General features: G+C 47.1%; 1 protein-coding gene across 16 annotated transcripts in view; it reads left to right on the top strand.

The window, feature by feature from the left end:
• Positions 1-27,463, top strand: part of Heph (polypyrimidine tract-binding protein 1 heph) — a 294,035-nt gene that overhangs the window by 240,181 nt on the left and 26,391 nt on the right. For all 16 annotated transcript variants that reach the window (XM_076901330.1, XM_076901329.1, XM_076901328.1 and 13 more), the window contains 2 exons: positions 8,996-9,145; positions 26,007-26,147. In XM_076901330.1, coding sequence (XP_076757445.1) covers positions 8,996-9,145; positions 26,007-26,147 — 291 coding nt within the window. The remainder of the gene's footprint in view (positions 1-8,995; positions 9,146-26,006; positions 26,148-27,463) is intronic.

Here is a 27,463-nt window from a genome sequence, read left to right as displayed (position 1 = left end):
GGCGTCAATATTCAGATATGTATTATCAAAATATTTCGCATTTCATCCCCCTCTCGACATCGCCCAGACCGTGTCGCACCCCCAAGGGCGCTCTAATAACCCAGACGTGCCACCCACAGGCCCACACGTTATACACGTCGCCAAACATCGAGCGAGCCATAAAAAATCGCGAAAGTCCGCCGCGTTCAGAGAGCACGCGATCGGCTTTTCGGCTTGTCGGCGAACTACCCCCGCTGGGAAGCCGCGACGGAGACAGAAAGAAAAGGGGAAATCGCAGAAAGTCTGGCGACCCAGGCCACCGACGAGGCGGAAGTAAACGCGTGGAAGGTCGACCAGAGGAGTGTTTCCATCGTCGGTTTCCTGCGGCTTCGATCCCCCATTGGCCGACCGCGAACCCACCGTGTTTCCCTCTTTCGCTCACCCCCGCGAGACCCACTGTGCGCGCCGCACGCCGTTGTCCCCGTCGCTAGTTACGTTTTTCACTTGCAGCCCGCTCCCTCGCGATCTATCCGCGAGGAAAGTTCGCCGCGAAACTTTTTCATCCCGAGCCCAGACCGTTCTGGGTGGCCGCCACCCCGGTTCGACCACCCCCATCGACAAATCCCTAGAGCCGGTGACTTTTTCCGCCGGCTGGATAAGTTGCTGCCGTGGCTGGGAACTAATTCGATGGACGTAAAATTGGTTTTTAGGGGTGCACGGGGTCTCTCCGAGAGAGACGATTTTGGCGCAAGAGGGGTGGTTTCTCGCGAAACCAGAGTTGAAAATAATAAAAGATCGTAGGTTCGATTCGTTGAAATTTTAAAAAGGGATTCGTGTCAATTTTTCAGTGATCGAAGAGATGTTTAATTATTTTTTTTTTCTATATCCCACAGAAACGGACGGAAAAGTTTTTGAAGATTTTTGGAAGCGGATTCGTTGGAACTGAATAATACACGCGGCGGTTGAAAGAAGTCGGTGGCGACTGAAAATTTCAAATCGAGATAGAAATATAGTTCTGGTTCTGGTCACTTTTCGAAAGTTACTCGAACAGTGTGCAACAAAGCCGCGGCCACCGTTCCCCGCGACGGATCGTCGTTTTTGCTCGCATAATAATTTTCCACCTACGCCGGAAGGGAAGTTCCGGCAGGTTAAGCTCTGATATCCAGGCGTCCTCGAGGGGCGCGTGGCTGGCTCCATTGGTTCAATTAATTAATTAGCACCCATTATCGAGTTTCGAGAGCGAGTCGAGAGAGCTGCCACACGGCGCTGTGTGTTTTCCGTGCCCTCGAGGAAGCGTACGACCGAGAGCTGCCCCGGAAATGGGCGAACCCGCGCGGCCAGCCTCGATGGAAACGCATAATTCCACGTTCCCCGAATGGCACCTTTCCAGCTGACTGTACCTTTTCTTCCTTCCGTGCGCGTTCGATATCTCTCTGTCCCTAATTGAACATCCATCGTTAAACTTTCCGCCATTTCTTCGTTCATTTCCACCCCTTTCCCCGGTGGAATAATTTTTATAAAGAAGAACGATATTCGCATTACCATTATACTCTGCTTCTGTCACCGTAGGATGTCGAGAAATTTCATGATAAATTGTTTTACTAGTCGATTCACTGATTCACCAATTTTTCTGATGAACTGTTATATCGAGTTACGTGGCGATGATTACACGTGACGACTAGAAAAAGGAGAAGAAGAAGAGAAGGGGCGGGTCGCATTAACAAAATTCCAATTTCGTTCATCCCCATCGGATAAATGGCATCCTCAAGCAACGGCCCGACTAATTATTCAGCGGAACGGGCCGCGGAACGCATACATTCATCACCCTCGCGGACTGGATCACGCGACCCGAAGAGCACCCCTTTGTTCTCTCGAAGTGTATATTTCGTGAGGGAAATAACATTCAACCGGGAGCGAATCATTTATTATAAGCAGCTTCGTCCGGTGAAAACCATAATGCACGGGGGGGTGCGAGGAGGGGGAGGGGGTGGGTTATATCGAGTTTTCCGCGCGGCCGTGAGAACCGGCCGCGTGCGTCCGCCATTGTGGGGCCGGCGGAAACACGAGCTTTAACCGAAACCGAGGTAATCCTCTTAGCCCCTGCGGGGGCGAGTCCAGGGGGTGTTTATTCATTTTTCGCGCGGGGTTAAATCCGATCCGGCGATCGGAAACGCGGAAAACGAGAACGCCCGGCGAACGAATTCATTTCAAGGCGAGGAATAAAAATCTCTGCATTAATGGCTCAATCAATTCTCGAGCCTTCGTTAAGTCAGATTAATACTTGGCTCATGAATTATATATGTATATACATGCCTCGCCCGTTTTCCGCGTTCCCGTCGATCGTAATTTCGTTAGATTTTCATCGAACACCGCCTGGACCAAAGAATTGATCCGCGAGGGGGGGTGAACGATTAAATATCGCACAAATCGGATGGGAAACGACGAACAGGCTTTTGGCGTTGATTAAATAGAATTTGATTTTTAATTGGCGAGTTTTTTGTTCGCGATTTAAATTTCCGCGATTTAGAGGCGGGTAACGCATCTGTGTATTATATTTACGACTGGTATCGATTCGCACGATCGCTGGAAACATTTCGCGAAAGGGTGGCTGCGCTTTCGTTCGATTCATGAACTTTGCTCACTGTGGATTATTTCGTTATTTGCTCGTCGAACGAAACCATTTCTTTCTGTTCTATTTCATAGTCGAATAAATGCTTTAACCTGACTCGTGTGTGCGTGAACGAAAATCGATTGAAACGATAAATCGTGGAATAAAATTAGTTGCTTCGAAAATGGAAGCCTTAGACGAGAGCCACAGAGAACTACCCCCGACGACGTACAATTTACAGCGCAGCCCCCAGTAAAAAGCGTTAACCTTACTCCTCCTATAATTGTCGACGCGTCCTGGTACCAGCCATAAACAATGGTTACGCTGCGTACATAAGCCCCGTCGAATTATCAAGATACGTATGCATATTTCAACTCTCGCCACCCACACCTCCGCGTCGAGAGGGGTGAGAAACTCGGCGCAGACACTCGGCCCCATTGCACCCTGGGGTCTGTATTAATGATATAATATTTCTTTGATTCACCAGGGCTTCCACCTTAACAATCCCCACACCACTTGATCCCTTCTACGTGTGCAGCGTCTCTCGTTTAAACGGGGAGAGAAGAGGGGCCAGAGGGCGCGAGAGACACAGACAGAGAGCGGGGCGAGGGTGAGAGGGAAAGAAAAAGAGCGAGAGGCGAGGAGGAAAATGGAGGGATGGGGCAGTAAAGGGGATGGACGAGTTCAAACGTAGTCGTTTCGCATCCCTTATAGCTCGGATAAATTACATTCATGCTCCAAACCCCTCCACCTTAGGCCCATCTGCCTCCGTCGTCGACGTGCAAACAAGCCGGATCCTCGTTCGAATCGTCCGGACGAGATCCTGAGAGTTTATTCAAATCAGAAATAACTCCGCTTCTTAGACCTGCCTGGCGGAGGGGTGGTCTGGAGTGGCTGGACGGTTACTGGTTTCTTCAATCTTGGAAATACAGGGGTGGAGTGGCGAGGGGATGATCTTTAGGGGGTTGGAGTGATACTTTGGTAGGATGAGGAATTCATGGGACGAGTGGATCGACGAATTAGAGTTCCACGTAGTATTTTGGATGTTTCTGTGATAGTTTAGGGGGTGAAGAATGGTTTTCTTTCAATGATTTCTGAATGAAAATTATTCAGAATTGAAAAAGAAATTGTTCGTCACGAACGGTCTTTAACTTTCCTTTTCAACGATGCGCAGAATAGAAGGAAAAAAAGATATTTCTCACCCATGGAGAAGCTCCAGTAGACACTGTCGAGAAATATCGTTGCTTTCAAGCTGGCCGGAAGTCCGCGGAGAATTTCTCCGCGCGTGAATAAATTTTGATCGAGCGTCCAGAAAGCAGAGTCTGCTCCCCTGGACCAGAAGAAGAACAGAGACACGGGATAGAGAGGGTGGGGGTAAAGGAGAAGGATGATCCCTTTTCTTTTCTCCTTCCTCTTTTTCGCTGGTTTCCGCTCGAGGACAGAAGCGGCTTTTCTCGTTGATCCTCTGGGACGACCTGTCCCGCGAAACTTCCACCGCATTTGTATACGCGCACAGAGACCACCCACCCCCGTACGTGTGCGTAACACGTGTCCTTATATCTGCCATTTTTCCATTTTTCGATTCCACAGGGTCGAGGATCAGGGATCCGTTCCGCTGGAAATGTCGAGTCTCTTACGAAATGATTTTCACAGGTTCTCACGGGCCGCGTAAATAAATTGTTGCCACTTTGCCAGATAGCCTGGTGGACGATTTTTTATTCGAGTCGTATTTTTCATTTTTTTCTTCTGCGGTCGATAGAACGGTTAGGGATTATGAACGAGGGTGATTTATACGAATATTTTTCGTACTTTGACTGTGCAATAATAAATGAAACGAAAACTTTTCGTTGAAGAATCCGAAATTACGCGAACGATCTATCACCCAAGCGGTCACCCTTCACTCAGACCTTCCACCGTGCCGCTGTCGTCCCACTGATACTGTCACATGTCCACAAGATCCGTACACAGTGTATTCATGCGCGAGCACAGTGGCAGGGCGGCTGTTTACAGCCTGGCACGGGAATTCGATCCAATAACGTCTTTATGGCCGACGTAGGGTGAATGCCAGCAGCTCGAGAAGATTGCCCCGCCACCGCGGGGTGAGATACGCGTGGTAATCCGGGATCACGATTCGTCTGGACTGGACGGGAGCTTAAGATGGAGAAAACGGCCCTTTACACGCGACCACCGTCGTAACCGCGTCCGTGTATCACCCTGCGAGGGTGGTTTCCTCGAAACTTCGCAGCCCTCCGTTTGCGGGCGAACGATTGTTCGTTCTTGCGAGCCGGTTGCAAATTTTCTTAACGCGAGACACTTGTCTGAAGGTTGAAGACGATTTTCGCATTTCACTTTCGCATTTCATAATTTTTCAATTGGAATATGTCGTTAGAAACGATACGCTTGTAATCCTCCGAAGTCGAATCGATTTTCAAACGATAGACCCTCGAAAAGCAATGAGCTAACGCTCTCCACCACTTGGTAGCGTTTCGAGTTATCGCGCGTCCAAACGCGAGAGTTCGATGCAATTTCAGAGGGTCGAAGGAAGGATCGTACAAAAGACAGGAAAGTGTAGTCTCGAGAATGTACAATCGCCGGAAGAATGGGTGGCATGACGATAATCGTAGAGGCGTGGATATCCCTCGCGGTAACCAAGCCCATTACAAGGATACAGGCCGGCGTTTATGGGCTCGTAAATCACCTAGAGGGGGTGGTATCGAGCGATTATTATTTTGTGGATACGCCCTCTTCCTCTCTTCCTCTCTTCCTCTCTCTCTCTCCTCACATACACTTACATCTGACACATCTTTCAACGAACACCTTTTCATAAAAATAATCAAAGAATTCCAAAATAAAAAAAAGCAATATTAACCAAATTCCATTGACACAAACCCATACGAACCAACTCTGAACACACACACACCTATCTTCCAGTGAATAGATCATTTTCACAGCAATCACAGCGCAGGTTTAACGTCACAACAATGGTGGTCGATCGCAGGCTCGACATAAGGACAGCAACGCGTTCCTGTCCTCGCGAGAAATCCGCTCGCGCGCGAACGGGCGGACCGTTCGAACGAAAACCCAATTGCTTGGCTCTATGCGTCATTAGCGCTTGGAAACGGAGTTAACGGGATTAAATTCAGCGCGGTGTGTCCGTCCCGCCGCGACATTATTCCCCCAACTCACCCTCACCACCCCCGTTCGTCCCAACCGAGTGATGACCCCCCATGGAAATGCGAATGAATGATCGCTCGTCCCGCGAAACTCGATTTCCACGCTTTTTTACGCACGGCGAAATTTTCCGCCTGGAATTCTCCCTAACGAACCCGTCTTCTCTTGTGATTTTTCACCAACTCTCTTCTTTTTTTTTTTTTTGTCACCCCCTCTCGTCGTCGATTTTTCGAAACTTGGAGTTTCGGGAGTTCGTTTGTGGAGTTGATTTTCGAGGGTAATTCGATTCCCCGGATTAAGGGGGCGGGTCAGACTCGAAATTTGAATCGAGATTGCGGGTGTAATGCATTTTGTTGCAACGGTGGGAATCAGGATTTCGAACGCGAGGCTGGATTATGCGCGATATTAAATTTAATCCCTCGACGATGGGTTCTGTGTCGTGCGTAGTATTTATCTAATGTGCTCGTCTTACTTGCGATTCGAGATTGAAACTCGATAGTCGAGATGAATTCGAACGGAACATCGTAACGCGGATAAAATCTAATCGAATCGTTGGTGGAAAATTTCAGGGGGTCGAATCGAGGGCTAGATTTCATTAACGAAACTGAAACAATCGACGGGGTGTGTTCACAGTTGCATTCTCGCGAAAATCCGAGTCCCAGCGTAATCATGCCGTGGGGTGTCTCGTTTTCCCTTTGGAGGGCTGTGCGTGATCGCCGCCCCCCCGTTCCAATTCCGCGTCTCGCTGGTACACCTACTTCCTGTTTACGTACACCCCCGTACCAGGAGCTCGCAGAAATTTAATAGTTCGATGTCGTTAATTCCAGTTGTTGGAAGTTCCCGGTACTTTCTTCGATCGGATTTTGCGACTCGTTTAATGGGAATCGCGCGTCAAAATTAAAGCGAACGAGCAAAGCTGTTCCACGCTACGAAACTCGGCTGAGTCTGGCTGCTTTTCCAGCGTACGTTGCTCCTTACACGTTGTTCTACGAAGATCGAGGCCAATTATTCTTCGAAACAGAAATTATTACGATAATAATCGAGGTAGAAATTTGCAAAGATAAAATTTCAATTGAAATAAATTTCTTTCACTAGGGAACCACTCGAATTTTCACCTGAAAGATCGTATTTCGAGGGTACGCTGATCTCAGATGGGGGTGGGTACCGAGAACCGTGATAGAATGTAATAACAAAAATAATTCCGACATTCCTATTGTCGATCTTCAACGGTGAATTTTCTTTATTATTAAATTCCAGCTGGTTCGTCTTAAGTATTCAACCCCATCGAGCACTCTGCCCCAGCTTTGTAAAACGCGACTGTGCCACCCCTCTGATCATCCGAAGACCTTTCTTCCCCACCCTGTTTCTTCTTTCTTACAGGGCTGGAGGAAATCGAATGATGGCGCCAGTGAATCCTCCAATATCGTATGACGTGGTGTACACTTTGATTGCGCGGATTTTTTTCTGCAGAAAGATTAATAATATTTGCAATTAATATTTTATTAATACGCGCAGTCATTTTTATCGTCAGATTCCTTTGGAAGATGTATTCAAACGTAGAAAAGAATCGCGGAGAGAACGAGGAGCGTTGTAATATCATTTCTGGACTGGAAATTCATCAAAGAGGGGGTGAAGACGGAGGACGAGTGGAAAAAGCCTGGGGAAAGAAAAATATAAGGGATGCAGGGGAAACGACATCGAGAGACGAGAGGGAACTGAATAAAAAAGTGAAGGCGAAGTGAAATTTCCAAGTTCGTAAGAATTACCAGACAAAGGGGTCCCTTTCTCTTGCAAGTTAAATGTACAACCCCTAATTATTAATTTAAAGTTTGATGATCAAATAACATTTCGAAGTTGGTTCCGCGCAGCCAGGAATGAAAGGGATTTAAGAGTCGAGTATCGCGAGCGCAAAAAATGTTAGATCGCAATCTTCGATTTAATCCGAGGAATTGAAAGCATCATCCCCCTCGATGAGCGCAGCGCGCATCATTTATAATGGCGTAATTGAAACGACAGCTTTCAGGGCGTACGTGTGTGCGTTTCTGGTTTCTCGAATGCTGGCTGTTTTCCTTCTGCCCCTGGTTCTTTTCCGGTGAATTTCACCGTGTCCCAAGTGTGTTTACCCGAGCTGAACTCCAGATATTCCATTATGGCCGCGGCCGTGCTCCCAGCCAGATGTAAAAATGCGCCCAGCGTTGTGGTCGTTTCGTCTTTTCCTCCCTCGAATCGACCTGGAATCTCGAAGTTGTTCTCAGGATCGTTGGCGAGATTTTACTCCTATTCCACGTTTATTTAACTGTCTTTTTTTTCTCCTCTCTGCAAATGTGAAGCTGTGGAAGTTATTATTATATTAGACGATACGATGATTTGTTCGTTTGAATAATCCTTTCTGGTAACTTAACGCGGATTAAATGTTATCGTAATTTGTCAACACAAAATCTGTAGGTAATTAATTTATCACGAACTTGGTTTTCGTATCTCTTTTAATGTATGCCTCGTGCGTTCATCCCTCTGATTCTGAGCGAGTTCAAAGCGGGCAGAAGAATTCTTGAAGTGGAGAAACGAGAGGGATGAAAGAGTGTCCTTTGAGACGAACTTTAACGAGAAATCGATACACGTTACGATGCCACCTTTTGGAATAAAGTACAATTAATTACTTATCATTTCTGGGGAAGACCCTCTCATCCTTAAGTCGATGTCAAAGGAATTTACAGTTTGCCCTTTTTTTTTTTTAACGATGGACAGAAATTTTCGACGGACCTCGAGAAACTTGTACTCAGGATCGAGAAATTTTCATTCTTTCGACATTCGAAGTAATGTAATAATACGCGTAAGAAACGTACTTGTATAAAAGACGACTTAGTCAGAACGTTGACCTTTCATTGCGTTGGAAACTGGTTTTTATTTCAAATATTTTAAGCAAATATTTAAGTTGTATCCGTGACCGGAAGACAGATAGAGACTCGCTTGGAAATTAAGTAACACGGGCGGAGAATACGCGGAAATTCAATTAAAGAGATAATTCTACATTAATATTTGGATTCTGCGGGGCGACCAACTCGCGATCTTTCTCTCTCCTCTGGATTTTAAAACGGATCGTTCCTCGAGTTACGAGTCAACTAAATTGAAATCGTCTATAGTAATTTGAAAATTCAATTCCTGTTCCGTTCAAGCTGCTGATCTTGCGGTTGTAATACTTTTTAAAGGTTAACAAGGGACAACTGTTTTGTGTTGCAGGCGTTCCTGGAAATGGCGGATGAAAACGCAGCGGCGACGATGGTGAACTTCTACGCGTCGTGCATGGCCCAGCTCCGTGGCAGAGCGGTCTACGTTCAATTCAGCAACCATCGCGAGCTCAAAACAGATCAGACGCACACCAACAATGCGGTGAGTGGAACGCCTAATAATTAATAACACTGAGAACGCGACAATTTAATCCCCAGGACAAGTACGCGGATGACGTCGCGCGTCGCGTCCTGCGAATTAAATTTGTCGCGTCCCCGTGCGCGATAACCGAGAAAAGCTCGTGGAAAATTCGTTGGCGCGAGATCTACTTACCTTCAGCCCCCTTAAAACGTTGAATCTATTTACGAATGTATCACGCTGCGATTCTTGAAAGGCTCCGAGAGAAACACGACCCGCGCACGGGCCGTCCTGCTTTATTAATTGGAATAAAATCCACAATGGAGAGGACCATTCGGAAAATGGTGAAAAATGGGGGTGAAAATAGAAGTAGAGCACTATCATTGCGAAGTTCAAAGGGAGCCCACCAAGAGGCGTTATTCATCGCTGTCTTCCGTCCGAAATTACTATTAAAAGCGCGGCTAGAAAGAGAAAGATAGAGAGAGAGAGAGAGAGAGAGAGAACTCTATCCAGAAAAAACACACGACCCAGTCGCGTATATAATTTCTTCCGACTAAGGGCCTCGGCTGTTTGGCCCCGTGGTGAATATATGAAAACCCGAGCACGCGGTAATTTGCACGCAGAGGCGAAGAAAGCTCTCTCTCTCTCACTCTCTCCTCTCTCTCTCTCTCTCTCTCTCTCTCTCTCTCTCTCTCTCTCTCTACCCCTCTCGCGCTTTGGATCCACCGTCTCGGTGTATTCACTTATTGCAAAGGCAGCCCGCGCAATTACTTTTCTAACGAGTGGCCGTGATATTTTTTTCACGGATTTTCGCCCTTTCTATCGCGGACAAAAGCAACGGCTGACGCGTTCCCGACGGGGGATCAGAACTTTCTAAACGACGTTTCAACCATTTTTAGCGTTCCCTTTATTTATTCTTTTTTTTTCCTTTTTCCTGCCCCCGCTGGAGAACGGGCCAGCCTCGGAGAATTATTTCGTTCCCAGAAAGTGGGATATATAGTTTTACATATTTCTCTTATGGTACACAGCGCTGGTTACCGTGGACTTACATGGTGTACAGAGCGCTTGTATTAATAGTTCACCCCATTTTTAATCCAATGGTCGAGCCGTGCTTTGTATGCCTTCCAGTTGGGTATCTGCAAGTAGTACAAGTAAATCATTGGTCAGTCGACGTCAATATTTCAGAGTGCAGATGGTTACATAAAACAATTTTTAAACACGAACGCAATAAACCATAGGTAAATTGAAAAAAAGAATCGGTTAAGTAGTACAAACGTACCATTAGCCAGACATACAGGATTTAAATTCGTTGTGGATTCAAATATCGAATTCATTCGATTTGCTCTACATCCAATAGACATCGAATACATTCCAAGATAACAAACAACATTGTTTATTATATATTTAGAAAAAAAATAGCAAACACGTTCCGTAGCTATCAACGAGGCAAACGAATCCGCTCGTTGGTCAACTAACAGCAAATACCATATTGACAACGATAACTAATCAACCAAACCATCGATTGGGAAAGGTAAATTTATTTGGCCAGGACAGTGCCTGTTCCGTGCTCGATAATATCCCGAACCGTTTGTGGCCAGCGTCCATGCTTCGATTATCGATATCTTCGCCGGTGTATCTCCCTGGGAGCGCATAATCGAAGCTTTACGCGACAATGTCGAGACGAGGATCTCCGCTCAAAGGCGATGAAAGCGTTTTCGAGATTCAAATTGCACCGCGTCCCTCGTCCCTCCCTCCATCCGGAACGGTATTACTCGATGAACGTGATTAATTAACGCGGCCCATTCGTACGAGGACCCCCATACGCGTAAACGGGCCTGGGAATTTTACGCGCTCAGAGATTTACGTTGGTAGTAAAAAAAAGAAAGAATTTATAGCGGCCTGGAGATCGCCAGGATTTTACGATCAATTTTCATTCGTTTTTTCGAATTTTCCGTACCGTTTCTCAGTCGAACGATTACAACAGTGTCGCAGTAGCTGTGCTTGTCGATGTTTTTTCTACCTTGTCCAGAAAAATCGAATACTGGCTGCCTTCTTTTAAACGAATAAACGAGGGAAGAAAATAGGTGCAGGAGATCGAGGAAGAAGAGGGGACGTTCGAAATGTCGGCCACTGTGCACACCGTACGACCTATGTAAACCGAACTCCGCTATTTCCTCCCGGTTCTTTTGTCGCTCGCCTCTTCCTCTCGATTTGTTAACGGAAATAAAATTCCCCTCTTCGACTCCTCTCGAATTCCCCGGTACAAACAGTCGCTCGCGTCAATTGTACTTCTCAGCGTGCTCGATTTACCAGCGAACGCACGCGTACACCACACACGTTCTCATGAAACGAAACAAAAAAAACAGGGGGAAAAACAAATCCAGAAGCAACATGCGAAAGCAGTGCCTCTTCCATTCTCCCCTAGGAACTTTGTCCCGTTTCTGTGCGGCGATTTCGGGTATTTTATCCATATTTCTCGCGTGCAGGCACTCGCAAGAAGTCAGTCGACTCTAAAAGTCCGTATCGTAGCTTCCGTCGAAAGTCGATGAATAATCGTCACGCAGGGAGTATCGATTAAGTAGTACAAACACGTGAACGGTCGGACCGCGCGCGCGTTTAAATAGACCGCGGGTCAAAAGATTGAATTTATCTGTTTTTGATGGGTGTTTGCTCGATTTTGTTTGGCCTGAATCGTTGAATGTAATTTAGCAAACACGCGCGCCCGCCTGGTCAATATTGAATATTTATTTTCCGTTAATATCGCTTCCGCAGGATCTCTCGAACGTAAGAGACGAGCGAGGTCCCTCGCGCGAAATCGACGGACATTCTCGAAGAAATATATATCCTGGCTGGGGAAAAAACGGAATTAATTACGGGGTTTCGTAATCGATAGCGTTCACACGTCGAGCAAGCGTGTTACCAATGGGAGAAGGGACCGCTTGCGGGGAATTAGTACGCGATGAAATATCGGGGCCGATATCGCTGATATTTATTTGTATTGTTTTTGCCGCGCGGAAAGAAACGACCAGAGTAACTTTTTATGACAGTTTCCTCCCCGCCATAAAGCGGGGAAATTACTTATTAATTGGGAAAGTTTTCTTGGCCGCGGTACGAACCGAGAAATATGACCGTCCCCCGCCTACTCTTCTTTTTATCCTTTCTTACCCTTTTTTAATTAAAAGTAGTTTTATATAACGCATTTTAGGGAGTGGGAGAGAAGTTAGGCTGCTACGGTTTCGTTTATCGAGTTGGAATTAGCTCGGATAAATGTGTTCATTTTCGCCACTGAGCGTGGTTAACGATCGAGGCACGTGATTTTGTCGAGAGTGGACATTTCAGAGATTTAACACTGGATCAATCTATGATTGGATTTAATTAGAATAAACGCGCGTATTCTTCTTTCCCGCGACTCAGCGGAGGGTTGAAACATTTCCAACGTCAGTTCCGTACGTCCTCCGCGGTGGAAACAACCCACGAACTTTCTCACCGTCCGCGAAACTTCCCCCATAACCCACATGCTCGCGATCTATAATTCAACGAGGCCTGAAACTTGCCATCGTTTCATTTCCTGTAGACTCTTGTAAATCGATATCGAGGGCACATGTTCTCTAAAAAATCGAGAGTCCTGTGTTCGACGAGAAATAATGAAACGATCGATCGACTCGAGGACGTCGAGTGAGTGGTCCCGCGTATAATTACTATCGCACGATGGGGGTTGCGATGAATATTTATTCGAGCGTTCGCCATACAAGGATCGAGAACGCGTTCCAGCTATCATTAATAAGCAGAGAGAGAGAGTAAATTCTTGTACACGGGGTTGTCTCGAGTTCCTCGACGGCGTACGAGTCCCATGGGAAGTCGCAGGAGTCGTCAAACTGTTTTCCACTCCCTGGCGATCCGCAACTCGCGACGGACACCGATTCAACGGGGAACCAAAAGTTCTGCGGCCCTGCGAAGTGATAAATGATAAATAAGAACGAACAGAGACCCTCTCACGATGCGATTATTAGATTTTTGCATTCCTCGTTGCTTGATTTTTCATGCACCCTTAAAAATCACCATGTTGATTTCTAATTTTTTCGTTCACATAAAATCGTACGATGTTAGAAGCTTGTACACGCGTTTAGACACTGCTCTTAACGTTCTGTCAGCGATTCGATCGGTGTCTGGTGGTTTTTTGCGGAATGAGATGTTCGGAATGAAACGCAGTCACGCGCGCGGACGGACACCGGGGAATTTCTCCTGAAACCGCCTCCTAGCTGGCGTCGTTCGAGTGGAAATTGCTGCGAATGCGAGGCATTTTAGCCGCATAAAGTGCAGCGGAAGAATAAAACGGCGGAGTGTCCAAGGGATTCGCCGGAATTCCGGATAATCTGCTGGTATTTCGCGCTGAATTTCCGGTCGCCTATGACTCCCTGACGCGAAACATTTATCTCCTTCGTCCGCGCGTCATTGTTGGATCCTTTTCATCCCCTTCTTCCGTGTATTTAATTGTCAACGCCCAACAGATTCGCGTGTAATAGCGTTAATATTTAAAAGTGAAGTAACGAGGGTGCGGATCGATGTCGCGGTGTGCACACGGTGGGGATAAAGACGGTTTGATTTCTCCAGACGCGCAGAGCAACCCCTGCAAGGGGCTCGAATGATTTCTCGCTGAGCATCGCCGTTGACAAACGACGCTCTGGAAGCAATCGCCGTGAAAGCCTCGCTTGCATGCACGTGCGCGTGCTGATGTTGGCCAGCTTGGTGGAACGCCGCTTGACCAGCGTGTTTCATGGCCCTCGTATAGGAGGAACATACCCTGCGGGGTGGTAGCTGGCAATGGCGGAGCTTGTAAGAATTTCACGAAGACACGTAGTAGACAGAGGTCGTCCATGGTAATTGAGGACCGTGGTAGTGATCGATGAGAATTTTTTATTATTGTTCAGAGGATCGAGGATAATGGAGCGTGAACGAACAATCGAAGAGTTTGAGGGACTTTGAACTTCGTGAAAATAATGTCGAGGTTCTTATTTTTATGTCACGCGTGCTTTGAAGGAGACCAAATGAATCTCGATGTCTCGCGAGAACAATTAAACGCAACGATTAAAATGCAAATTGCAGTCTCGATCGCGAGCGTCATCGAGCAGTAACGTGGTAAAGGGGCAGGGAAAAATTACATCGCTGCACATATTTCATCGAGCAACGCCACAAATTCGCCGTTAAGTCTCACGAAGGCGAGTGGAGCACGTAATCTCCGCAATATCAGCTTGGCTGTGGTCCCTCGTTGCATAAACAAAACCGTGGGTACGAGGGGGATTTCGCGTGGGCGTGCTAGAGAAAAGAATTACTCGGGACACAGGGCGCGGTTAATACGTCAGCCGCCCCTGGGGCTAATATGTCGGTTAAGTAAAAGGCGCGTGTCTCGCCTCCGGACTCGTTTAATAAAGACGCGCCGCGACAAAGCGACCCTGCATACCGTACTAATTAATTTACAAGCTCTCGGTTCATCCTCGACGAACGCACCTCGCCAGCCCCTCTGTCCAACCCTCTATATCCGCTTTTTTATTATTATTCCTTAAAGGAACGGTTAGGTGGCCGGGAATTCGTAATAAATGTCATTCTTTCAAATTGTTCCTCGCGTCTCTCCATTATTTCCCCTCTGGCTGAATCGTTCATAAAGACGCCTGAAACGAACGCTTCGACGGCGTTCGATTTCTCGATGAAACTCGCACCCGTGTTCCGACAGTGGGACATGTAAAATGCAACCGTGAAATTTTAGCGCGTGTAAAGTCTCGCTGTAAAATATCGCGTTCCTCGTGGCGGGGGTGAAAGAAGCGGCTGTTCCTTTTACTGCAAGGTTTTACGTAGTTACCGATGCTGTTCGAAAAAAATGACCGTGTTTTAGCACCGGTCCATTCGATCCGCCTACCCTCGACGGGTTCGCGTTAAATAAAGGAAGTTTCTAATTGAAGAGAGAGAAGAGCAGGTTTCTAACGTTCCCTCGTTCATAATTAAAATCCCCAGCGAGGGCTGTGTGGGTGCACAAAGAATGACAGTCGGTTGACGCGTCGAGCCGCGCGACGGGCTCGAGACACCTCTTTCCAATCGCCTCGGCTGAGAAAGAGCTTTGTGACGAGAATATACGGGCGCGGGTAATGGTTTTACCGGGAAGGAAACTTTCGCCGGCCTTTACGAAGCCCCATAAAAAGTGTCCCTCGAAAAGCCGTGACATAATTCAACCTTACGCTGGCCGCGGTTCCTCTGCTCTATTTCTGCTTTGTCCCGGTGAAAATGAACGGGAGAGAGTTTCCACGAACCGACGACGTGCAAAGGGAAATTTTTGCCGCCATTAGAGAAAAAAGAGAGACGACTGGAGAGACGATGGAGCGCGAGGGTGGATCGAGACGATTAGGATCTCGGACGGGAGAATCGATGGTTTAATCAAGGGTAAATAGATTTTCTTTGGGGTGGTTTTGTGTTCAGAATGGAGATTTATGTGGATTTATGGTAGATTTCGGCGATTACCAGGGAAGGCACTGGGGTGTGTCATAGGATGTATTGGATAAGTCGGGGATAAGCAACACGCGGGTCGCATGCGACCCTCGCATAAATCGTTTCTGCGCGTACCAAGTTCAGGAGACGCCAAAAATTTCTCTGATGTTCGAATTATTCTATACGACCCTGGAAACGGTACTCACTGAGTGAGCTGAGTAAAAAACGAGAAGGCGAAGAAAGGTGAAAACGCCGTGGGCTGATTCCGTGGACGAAAATAAGAAGGAAATGAGGAACAAGAAAATTACATTTGGAGCTACATTTTCGAGAAAAACGACTCAACAAGTCTGCGAGACAGCGCAGCGCGTGACGAAATCCAATATGGCAGCGCGCAGGCAGCCGTGTCGCGTTGACTTATGGGTTCTCGCAACGGATGCGTCCTAAAATCTTCGAACTCGTTTCTCTCGAAAACGAAGCCTCGAACGCAATTTCGCTATTCTTCACTTTCCTCTTATTTCGTCTCGAGGAATCGCCCCTCGAAATTTCTCGTCGTTCCTCCGTTCGGATCGACGAGAAAATCCCCGAGCAAAAAGTCACGAAATTCCGCGCATCGCCCCTCATCTATCCAAAGCAAGTTGAACCTGGCACTGGTTGTCAACGGACGCCCCCATCTCCATAAATCCCGCGAAATAACACCGGGAACAGAGGAGCAGGAGCAAGGTGTCGGCACGGCTCGTCAGAAAAAGGGGAAGCGCCCAGCTCCAACTTTGCATTTCGCTCACGCTCTTAGCGACCCGGTCGCGGAAATGGCATCGCGCCGCGAAAAAGGATGAACACGCCAGGTAGAAGAGGGCCGCCTCGAGGAGTGGAAGGAGGAAAACGGTCGACGGAAGCAGCCCAGGAAGACTGATTATTCCGACTGCTGGAGGAGTCCGTCTGGCTTGGCCCGGGCCACTCCATCATTTTGACGGCAGCGAATACCTTCCGTAATATTGTCCAACGAGCACCAGTCCTCCTTTATTCTGAACGAGGGGCATTAAAAACGAAAGAGGGCGCCGAAAAACCACGCTGGTAATGGGATCCAAGGATCCTCCAGCGGCCTCGCAGGAGTAAAGGAAGACTCAGACGCCTGGCTGGCGGTGGCTTCGACTGATTGAAATCGATGGCTAGCCGATCGATCCCCTGTGGATACGGATCTTCGTTTTGGGGGACGCTTCGAGAGGATTCGAGACGCCTCTCCACCGCGTGGGTTTAACCATTCCTAATCCTGTGTGACATAAAAGTTAGCTAGCCAACGGTGTACATCCTCGAGGTCTTATTCTATTCTCCAGACGTCGCTGCGTGTAATTGATTTCTGGTCAAACGTTGGCTGCTTCGTTGTTCTTAGATCGAACCCAGGCGAGTTCCGTTGGACTTTTTATCTTCGCGAGAGTCAGTTCGATTCGCGAAGATTCATTCGAGGGAAGTAAATGTGCCACGTAATCTGTGCACGGTACACTTCGTGCGAAAAACCCATCTCACGTCCAACCCATTCCGTTCGAGGGTCGTAAGAGGGGCGCGAAAATTAGCGAGCCAACGCGCAACAGTCGAGCCAGGATCGTCAGGGGCTGGATTTCTTGAAACCCGGACGCAATCACGTCCCCATTTAGACGGGGCGGCGTTTAGCCTCGTGTTTCTCGATTTCAATCGAGCGAGAGGGGCTCGCGGCGGCACGCGATGCATCATCCGTCCCCGTTTCCACCGTGGAAACGTGCGAAATCCAAACACGAGACCCGGCGAGTTTCTTTCGGTGTCGCGTTCCATTTGCCGCCCGCGACTCGCCAACGTTATCCATTTTACTCATATTTCATTTCACCGGCTAAAGGAAAATCGAACGAGTGCCACTGCGTCGCGAGCTCTTTCGATACAGGCGACAACCCCCTCGTCCTTTCACCAGACGACTCGAACGCACCCCTTTTTTGTCTCAGCTATTTTGAAATTCCTTAAAACATTGCACGTATTTTACGTTGTCTTTCAAATCATTCGACATCAGACGAATTTTAATATCTTGCGTTATTTTTTGGGGGGATGAGATATTGTTTCGAAAAGGAAGGGACGCTCGTAATTGTTCAGAGAAAAGGAAACCTTGAAATCTGCACGCGTCGATGCCTTCGATTGACAGGTTCAACAATGACGCGTTATTATTCCGAATTCCGTCTGAAACGCGAAGAGGAGCCAACGAAACGTGTGTGTCGAGCAGGGTGTGACGGAGGGGTGGCCAAGATGGCGTAATATTTTTAATGGAGGGTGTCTTGGGTGATCTACGACGCGTTGCATTGTTTCTACGAGACGCCTCTACTCTGACCCACCCCCGGTCGTTTCTGCTCTTTTACACCCCTGTTTCAACCCTCCGACCCTTTCCTTCAGCCGTTTCTAGGAATCTTTGAGCGTTTCGAGGGATCCTAGAATTTTTGTACATTTTTAAAACGTCTGGAAAGTCAAGGAATCCTTGCTTTGAACAATTAGAGCGTATAATTTTCTGAATACCTCCTGGCAAACTTGATTATCTCCAAAAAAATTTCCTGCCATGAATTTTCGATGCTTTTCAGTTTCCTGAAAGTTATGATATTTGAGAATTTGTACGATCTGGCAATTTTACGCGTATTTTTTGAAGCAACAAAAGCAAAAAATTGAAGGAGGACAGCGGACAATTTCCCGTTTAATAACCTCAAGGATGGAGGGCGAAGGTATGGTCGAAGGAAAATGCAGCACGTCCTAAGTTGTTCCCGTGTACAATAGCAGGACGGTTTATGGCCTGGTATTAATTATTCAATGCAGGTACACGCGAGGAAACCGCCTCGTCGGTGTTGACGTTGAAAACAATGCCCGAATTACGTCAGTTCCCTGGCCGTGTACGCTCAGGCGACAGCGTCAACCCTTTAACACTTGCTGGTCCGCAAGAAAAACTCCGGATGGACGCTTTTGTCCCTCGGACGGACGCGTCGAGCGATAACAACGCGGCAGAAAATGGTGTGAAACGAAGTTGAACGTTAATGAAGAAAAGTGCGCGGCGCTCGGGACGAGAAACAAACAGAACGGAAAGCGTTGGAATTGGTTGAACTTAGAGAAACTGTATATACAAAAACAGCAGCGTGATTCAATTTAAGAAAGCTCAATTTCCTCGTAAATCGACTTGTGTCCAAAAAATCTAATCTCAGAAAGGACAGAGAAATCGAGTCTCGAGTACCAGGTGCAAGAAAGATTCAGGTTCGATTCGCGAAGCTCGCAAAGCTCAGACGTATATCTCTCCCGAAAAATTTCGTTCTCGCAACGCTCCTCCAGGTAGCTCCTCTCGCAATTCCATCCGACTGCTCGCTTCCGCCCCGAAACAAATCACCCTGAATTAAATATCAGAGATCCTAAAACAGTCCGGCTAAGACAGATTCGCCGTCGGCGTGCGAATTTTTCATCGTGAACCGGCGCATCGAAATTTCCAGCAACCGATGTTCCTCCGCCCGATACCTCGACGGCCTTCGCACCCTTCGCGCACCCTTCGCGCCTCTGATTCGCAACGGGAACGGAACGGGGGTTGCGGCGCTCGTTTCGCAAACAAATCGCGCGACGACGCTCACCTCGAGGGTTGGCGGAGGCCGTGGGAATGGCTGAGCAGACCCTGCAATTTCCTACGGGCCTTCTACGTCTTTCCATCCCCGTTAATTCTTAATTCCTTCATTTTCTTTCGCGGCGCGTTGCGTCCGCCGTTTCACCGCCGCCGGCGGAAACAATCGTTTAAATATTTCGGATTCGCCGAATAAATAGCAATTTCCCGGCGTACCAGTGCCGGGTAGATTGAACGGGGAATATTCAGGCTGAGTTTTCGGGGCTCACGGTGTTCCCCCTTCGCGTTAAATTTAATCACCGTCAGGGGTTCCACGCAATTTGCCGTAATTGTAATTTAGAAGATGGACGCGTCTTTTCAGCGTTAAACAGAGCTCGCTGTTTCCACTGTTGCCACGGATGTAATAAAAAAAAAAAGAAAAAGTATATCAGAAACGCTGTGCACGATTTCTACTTTCGACGCGCCAGGGTAGAGAAAACTAGAGCTGCTTGAAGTGGAATTCTGAGAGAGAGAGAGAGAGAGCTTGCTGCTCTATAGATGGGGGTAACTCGGTTGCATTTAACGCGGGTTTCTTTCACGCAAACGTAGAGCATTTCAAAAGAGAAAAGGGAATTGTAAAGTAGAGCCTCCCTCGGTGCCGTGGATAAGTCGGTTGTATTTAACGCGAGCCGCGTGTGTCGCGATTATCCAGAAACTCGCTCCTGACTCGTTCCTCGAGCACGAAATACAATATTTATAGCGATCTGTGTAAATATTCTAAACGATTAACGAAAATCGCCAAAATCTGTGACGATATTATCGAAAGAAACGTTCACCCTTAAACCAGCACTGGGTGAATGAAGTGAATAAAGAAATTCAGCGATCCAGCGAACCATTTCGCGCACGATTCTCGTCCCTCGCGCAGTTCTCATTGGAAAATGAAATTAATTTCGACCAGTTGCCTCGATACCACTGGTACGATCGTTATGTAGAAACCAGGAGCTCATAGAACTACATATCGGTCGAATAAAAATGAGATCCCCCCCACGATGAAACGGTGATTCGAGTTAATGACCAGCCATGAATAGCTGGATGCAGTATCGATGATCCACCCTCTCCTCGTTCCTTCTCCCCATTCTAATTGGATTCCCAGGCAGTAGAAACAAACCGGGGCTAGGAAAACACGCGATAATTGCGCCCAGGAAGGATTTTACTGTCCCTCGCGATCCCCTTCCGTTCCATTATTTTTCGAGGGGGAAAATCGAGCGTGCTGGTAATTGCAGTTAAGGTTGTTTTGTGTTCTAGGCGGTTTTTGTTTATCCTCTCCTTTCCCTCGCCCGGTTCACTTGCTATTTCACGGATAATGGGGTTGTTTATGGTAATTACCATAAATAGCATTATAGGAATTTATCATTCCGCGGTCTCTGGTATCTCGCGTATTATTTTTCAGCGGCTAGAATTTTATTCAGTTTTCGAAACTCCCTTCGCTACTGCGGTTTACTCGCTACCGAGGAGATAATGGGGTTGTTTATGGTAATCGCTACAAATTGCGTGGAATTTACCAGTGGTCACAATTTTATTCAGCCCTCCCTTCGTGTTTTATTGTTACGAAGAGTTAGAAATTTAACAGAGAGACGATTCAAGCCACTAATGTCTACCAGCTCGAAGGAAGTTTCGAGACTACCGAGAAACGAAGCTAAACAGCTGCTCCAGAAAATTAAGCCCCATCCGAATGACGTAAATCTCGCTGGAGGTACATCATACCGCGTTCCAATTCTGCCTCCAGCCCTCGCAATCTTTTCTGGAGCTGGGCCGCGAGCGGTACGAGCCGCGGTGCGCTATCTCTGCATTTTTCAAATTTGATCTTTATTCGAGCCCCGAGCCGGCCAATCCCCGGTATTTCCTTCGCGCCTCTCCATATCTCAACGTTCACCACCGCGTGCGCCTCCGCAGCTACCACCGCTATTTCCCACGCGCCCTCCTATATTTTCCAAATCCCCGATTTCTCCTCGTTTCTCCATCCGACACGTACCGCTGGACGCTGCGAGGAGCATCTCTCGCGACCGTCTCAAAACAACGTTTCGCTATTTCTTACGCGGCGGCGTGCATTGAGATAGATCTTCGTAGCCGAACAATTTCAACGGCGAGAGAAAGAGTCACGTTCGTCTTGAGGAACATCTGAATTCTAACGATCTATCGAGAGAGCGTCGCCATCCTGGTAGATTTTTTATATTTTAATTAATAATTCCCCTTTAAAACTTGTTTGAATTATTATTAATTGTCCCAGAAATGGGTTAGGATCGTTTAAATAACTGGGATTGTTAAGATGTTTCTCTTCACCATGCTGTGAATCGCACTGCTCTATGGGGGAGAGTTTCTCGCCGCGAAATCCTCCCTCAAACGGCACGATCGCGACATTAAAACAGCCATAGAAGCTCTCGATCGCTTGATTCTCTTTCGATCCGAGTGGAGAAGCGGCAACAAGTAGCGGAAGCTTATGGTAATGTTTCCAGTCCGACCACTTACGGTTAGTTCCGAGTCGAGCCATCAGAAGGGGGTGGAAACTACCCCTTTAGAGTAGTTATTTCGCTTGTTGAAAGCCGAGTGCATAGTCAAAGCCGAAGCAATCTTGTTCTTCGAGAACTTCTTGCGTTAACCTTAACTCGGACGTTCCACTCGTCTGTGTCTCTTTCTCTCTCCATGATTATTCGACGTTTTGGCGATCCAATGGTCTCTTTTAATTCTTATAAAACTACAATTTCCTTGAGAAGAGAGTAGGAGGATTTAAAGACTAAAAATGATATCCCAAAATTAATTCCAAAGAAAAGAATGGTATCGAAATTAGTTTTTCTGCGACTCGAATGAAACTTTGCGAACCGCTGCGTCGTAACAGAACTGTTTTCACCGACGTCCAGACTGAATCGAGCGATTCTGGCGATCGTTCCCCGCGATTGCAGCCCCCGAACAACCGTTCTGAATGCAAGTTTAACGTATTATTGTTACCAGGCACAATGGACGCATCCGTTGTTGCTGGGCTCGCTCTTGTAAATCGCGTTTAATGATAGATGAACGCGGACGCGCCGGTGCCTAGGAGGAATTGGCAGAGTTTCGGAGGAATTTATGATTCGACGAAACTTTTAACTCGCCTCCGCTTTAACTTCCTGCCAATTTCCTGTTTCCCCGCGCGCGTTTTTAGACCGTGGAACGTGTCCTGGTGATTTAAAGAACCGTGTCCCACCCTTCCCTTTTCCATTAGATAAATTATGTGTATCACAGGGATTAAAAAAGAAATCCTAAAAGAAAATCTGAAACGCCATTCGTATTTATAGTTGCACACACCGTTCGATTCGTTCCAATTATAGCTCTTCAACTTTTTTAACGAAGACGTCAAAGATTTGTACGTCACCTGATTCATTCTCCGATAAATATCAAGAAAAGTGCTATTCCTTCCTGCGGGGATGAAAAAAAAAGCCCACTCCGCTTTCCAATTTTCCTTACATTTCGCGTCTTACCCCAATTCCCTTTAAACCTGGATCCTCCATTCACGCGGTAATTCCACGGTCCTTCAAATCGAAGTCCTTCTCCCTCGCAGCAGCATCCCTCTTTTCACCCAATCGACCGCGTCTCGTCCTAATTCTCCCCCTCGCCCCCTCGCGATTTCAAATTCCACGCTCACCTTTTGTTTATTTAGCACTCCCGTCAGCGTTTCGTCCCCTTCATTCGCCCAAAAAATTGTTCATCCCCCTCGCGCGTTTAAAGAACCGGTGTTTTACGTTTCTTTCACTGGCGCCACGATTCTCGTCCCATCCGAACCACCACTCAGTCGAGAAATTAAGGTACAAGTTTAATTGAGCCTCTCCAACTCGCAGCCTGCGACTTTATTATCGACATTCAGTATAATTAAACCATCTGCATCTTTTTAAGCGCGAGAGGGTGAAAGAGAGAGAGAGAGAGAGAGAGATAAAGGACGAAGGTGGTAGCTCCTTTGAAGATCCCTCGACAGAAGCGACCACCACCCCCGACCCACACCTCGGTTTCTTCTTTCTTCGCAGAGGTTCTTTCGAAAGTTTTTCCACGACTGGCGTGGAAAAACGACACGGTGGCGTGTTTTAAGGCTGTTTGTTTCGCGAACGCGATTTTCTCTGCGCGAAACTCGCTTCGAAGGGCGGAAGAATGCTCTCTTACCGGGGTCAAGAAGCGTTACTTTAGAGTCTCGCGGTTTTATGATTTGTTGGAATTGGACGAAAGTTCCGTGGGATTTCGTCAAGTATGGAGTTCCTCGAGCGACGCAGCTCCCTCGTAATTGAACCTTGCTTCATTCGTAATTACTGTAATTGCTCGTGCGTGATTCTCAGGTTCACAGATTCGGATCTTTTAATTGGAAATTCATTTCTGCCAAGCATCGTCGAGTTTACTTGCCCGAAAAGGGTCGAAGTACACGTAAAGGGGTTCAATTCGTGGTGGAAGGGTGAATTTTCGCGGAGCACAATGCCTCCCCCGTTTCTTCGCCAGGAACATTCTTTCGATTTCGCGTGTCTCCGCGGAAGATGTACGAGCCTGGTGGGATCCTCTCTCGAAAAAAGACGAAATTGCGGGCAAAGGGAGCGGCGTGCTCGAATTTATTACCAACTCGCACGGAAATTCATGTGCACTTAATTATGAACGCGAAATCGAGAGCTAATCGGTTGAAAATTTCTACCAGACTGCGAATTCTCGATCGATCTTAATGTTTCTCGTCGCGAGAAGTTAAGAAGTCGACGAAGTTAACTCGCGCGATTGCAAAAACAGCAACATCCCTCCTCGAACCGCGTCTCGCGAAATCCGCGAGACTCCGCCTCGCGCGCGGAGTGCTCATTAAAACGATACTGTCTCCGTTTCTGGGCAAGCCATTTGGGAGACGGTTTACTTTACCCAATGAAACTTTTAATCCACCCCAAGGCGAAAGTATAGTTCGTTCCACTCTGGCATTGTCCCAGAAACGCGACTTTTACGGCGCACGACTGAATATTTCGCCACAGCGTATCCTGTCGTAAAAAACACCCTTAAAGGGCCTGGCGCCCGTGAAATTATATTACGATACTTCGATCGGAGCCACGCTAACGAGCCTCGTTCAGCGTTAAGAAGCTTTTATACAGCCCCAAGAAAGCGATGAAAAAGTAGATCGTTCAACGCGTTACAATCGAAATTAACTGGCGCGGTTTATTCGGAAAGAGTCTAATTGAAGCGATAAAAATATACATTGTCCGCGTATATGGCGCGAGTGTACGAAACGAGAACGATCGCTCTTAAGCAATGGATTATCGTTGCTGGCTCGAGGAGGGTAAATCGAGGCGCGAAAATTTGACGCCGTTACTCGAAAGGAAACGAGGGTGGTCGAGGAGATCGAGTTTTCCAAGAGAGACATCAGAGCTTCCGGTTTTATTAGTTAATTTTATTTTATCCGTTTTACGAGCAACACGCCAGTGAATTCCTCGTAATTTCATACCAGCGTCCGACATAAAAATACTTGGACACGTTGCTCACCCCCATACACCCGGTGGTCATTCTAATTTTACACGAACGAGGTCTACGTGACCAACGTAGACACCGTTAAACGCCACGGACCTCAAAACTGTCCGGGAATTCGTCGTCCCTGAAACGTGGCCGCCGTGAACTTTGCGCACATCGAGTGTTACGCGTGCGTGCGTCTAATCTGGTTTTTGATAATATTATATCAGGATATTCTAAGGAGACTCTTGCAGGCAAATTTACCTTTTGATATCACCAATTTTTTGGGGGTACTTCAAATATTTACCGATTTAGATAGAAACGTAGAATATTTAAGCTCTCGATGCGTATATTGGAAAGTTTGAGATTTTTATATTTTTATTATCCGCTGCTGTTCGCGTTACGTCGGTTCCTATTTTCCGAAATGCTCGCGATCCATCAACGGGATTGAAATAATTGACGCTTGTTTTATTTCCGAGCGCACACAACGCGCGCGATTTTATTTGCTCGCCAACGACGCAATTAAATGAAAATAAGCACTCGTACGGACTTTATTTTATTTTTCTCTTTTTTTTTCTGTCCCCGTCGGTAAACAATCTCGAAAAATGTATTTGCCGGTTCGATATTAACAAACACGCGCCCCGGATCGATGGTGTTATTCCAGTAAACAGAATTTTAGCCAAAAATATATATTCGTTGCAAAATATCCGGGGAGTAACAAATATTTTCCGATTCGATAAATCTTTTAATTGTAATTGAAATTTCTAACTCGACGCCTCGCTGGGAGTACAAAAACAACGCTCGTGGTGGAAAAAGAAGAAGAAGAAGAAGAAGGAGAAGTCTTCTCGAAAAGGTGGCTCGAACGAGATCCAGCGGAAAGAAAGAAATGATATTTTAAATCTGACGGTAATCAGAACTCGTTGGGGGAGCGTTTCTCGCGCAGCTGGATCGATTTCTCGTCGTCCCGTCGACCAACTCGGTAACAAGCTCCTCTCGCCTGGCACTTCCGGGTGCGAGTGAGTTCCCAAGCTGTTTTAATCTCCATCGAGGGTCTAATGTGCCGCATTTCTTTACCATTTTATGCTAATCTCGAAGTTCCCTCGATGGCGACAGCTGATGACAACCGCGAGCTTTTCGCTTCTTATCCAAATGGCTCTAACCAGCCGAGAGACGCGTTCGTGTACGCCTCGAGAAACTCGCGAGGCACGCACACGGTTTTAAATCATCCGAAACTCGACTTGAATCCGTAGTTAACCATTTGGCGGAAAAATCGACGCGGAGATTCTCGCCTCGAGAGTAATTTCAACGCGGACGACTAACTTTCCACGGTTTTATCGTTTGTTACAGAACTCGAACAACCAAGTCGCGCTTCCTGGGCAGAACCAGGTGGCTCAGACGCAAGCGGAGACCCAAGGGGGGCCCAACACCGTTCTCAGAGTCATCGTCGAGCAGATGGTTTACCCAATTTCCTTGGACGTGCTCTATCAGGTGAGTTACGACTTTTGCCCTCCTATCGATCGAACTCTGCTCGATGCTCCCTGGAAACTTGCCAATTCGTCGCGTTGTATTAATTATCGACGCCAGAGTTGAAGGTTCTGCCGATTTTTTTGTGGATTTATTTAGATTCGCGCGTGATAATCGCCATCGATTGAATCGTTTCAACGTACACGCGTCTTATTTACGCGTGGACAGAAAAGTTGAAGGTTCTGCCAATTTTTTGGATTCACGCGTGGACAGAAACAGATACACCGCGGAGGACGATCGAAATCGACAGAAATTAATGCAGGAGATGGGAAATTAATCGGATTTTCGCGGCGTATCCGGCGAATTCGATTCTCGATTAATCGGGGCATTTTCTCTTTTCGTTCGCGCGCGGATTACCACGCGAGAGGAGCCGCGATCTCGACAGATTTTTCTTCGATCCTTTGTTACGAAACAACGATCGTTATTTTTGAAAAATCGAGAAATGAAATTAATACTGGAGAAAAGATTTTCAAGCGAACCACAGTGAATTCTGAGAGCCGATTCGCAGCGCGTGTTACATCGCATCGCGCGATCGGTGCGCATTGTTTGATGCACGAATAAATTAACTTCGATTGTACGTGTATGACGCGAAACAAGGCGGACAGCGAACGATTCGACGGCATTAATGCGGACCCAATGAAACGCGAATCGCGTGGAGCGCGAGCTCGCGTGTGCTGGGGTCGCTTTTGCATCGCAAATTTGCAATAAGGAAACGGGCCCCGGCCGGATTACATATTTACGGAATTACGAACGGCAATTATCGATGCCGCGGGAATTATGCAACGGGAACCGCGTTATTACTGAATTAATTCATCTGTCGCGGGCGCACCGACCGATTTTCGTGGACGATTAAGCGCGTCGAGCGACGCTCGATTAACGAGTTGATTAAAATTACTGCGACATTATCGCGGTTATTATCGTGGCGATCATTGTTCGAGGAGATCTCTGACGAGTTTCTCGAAAACATGTTGGGAAATTGTAAAAAATCCAGGGACAATTATATAGCGAAGGATTTAGCGATGCAATATCGTTCAGACTTTTCGACGTTATCTCGCATGCTGAAGCAGTGAAAAATCGATAAGAGGATCTGAGGACGTGATTCAATGTCGGAGAAAGCGCGACTTAATATTTCACCAACTTTTGCTTACGAACCACTGACACCATCCCATAACCCTTTTTCACGGTGCTGTCACAGTGAAGATCGATCTCGAAAGGAGAGTAACCAATCTTCATCAACTGGCCATGGCGTCCATCTAAATTCTCCGCCTGTTTCCATGTCG

The sequence above is a fragment of the Xylocopa sonorina genome, chromosome 9 (assembly GCF_050948175.1).
Source record: "Xylocopa sonorina isolate GNS202 chromosome 9, iyXylSono1_principal, whole genome shotgun sequence".
Classification (NCBI taxonomy): domain Eukaryota; kingdom Metazoa; phylum Arthropoda; class Insecta; order Hymenoptera; family Apidae; genus Xylocopa; species Xylocopa sonorina.
Note: the sequence above shows the minus strand (reverse complement) of the source record. Positions and strands in the feature narration are given on the sequence as shown.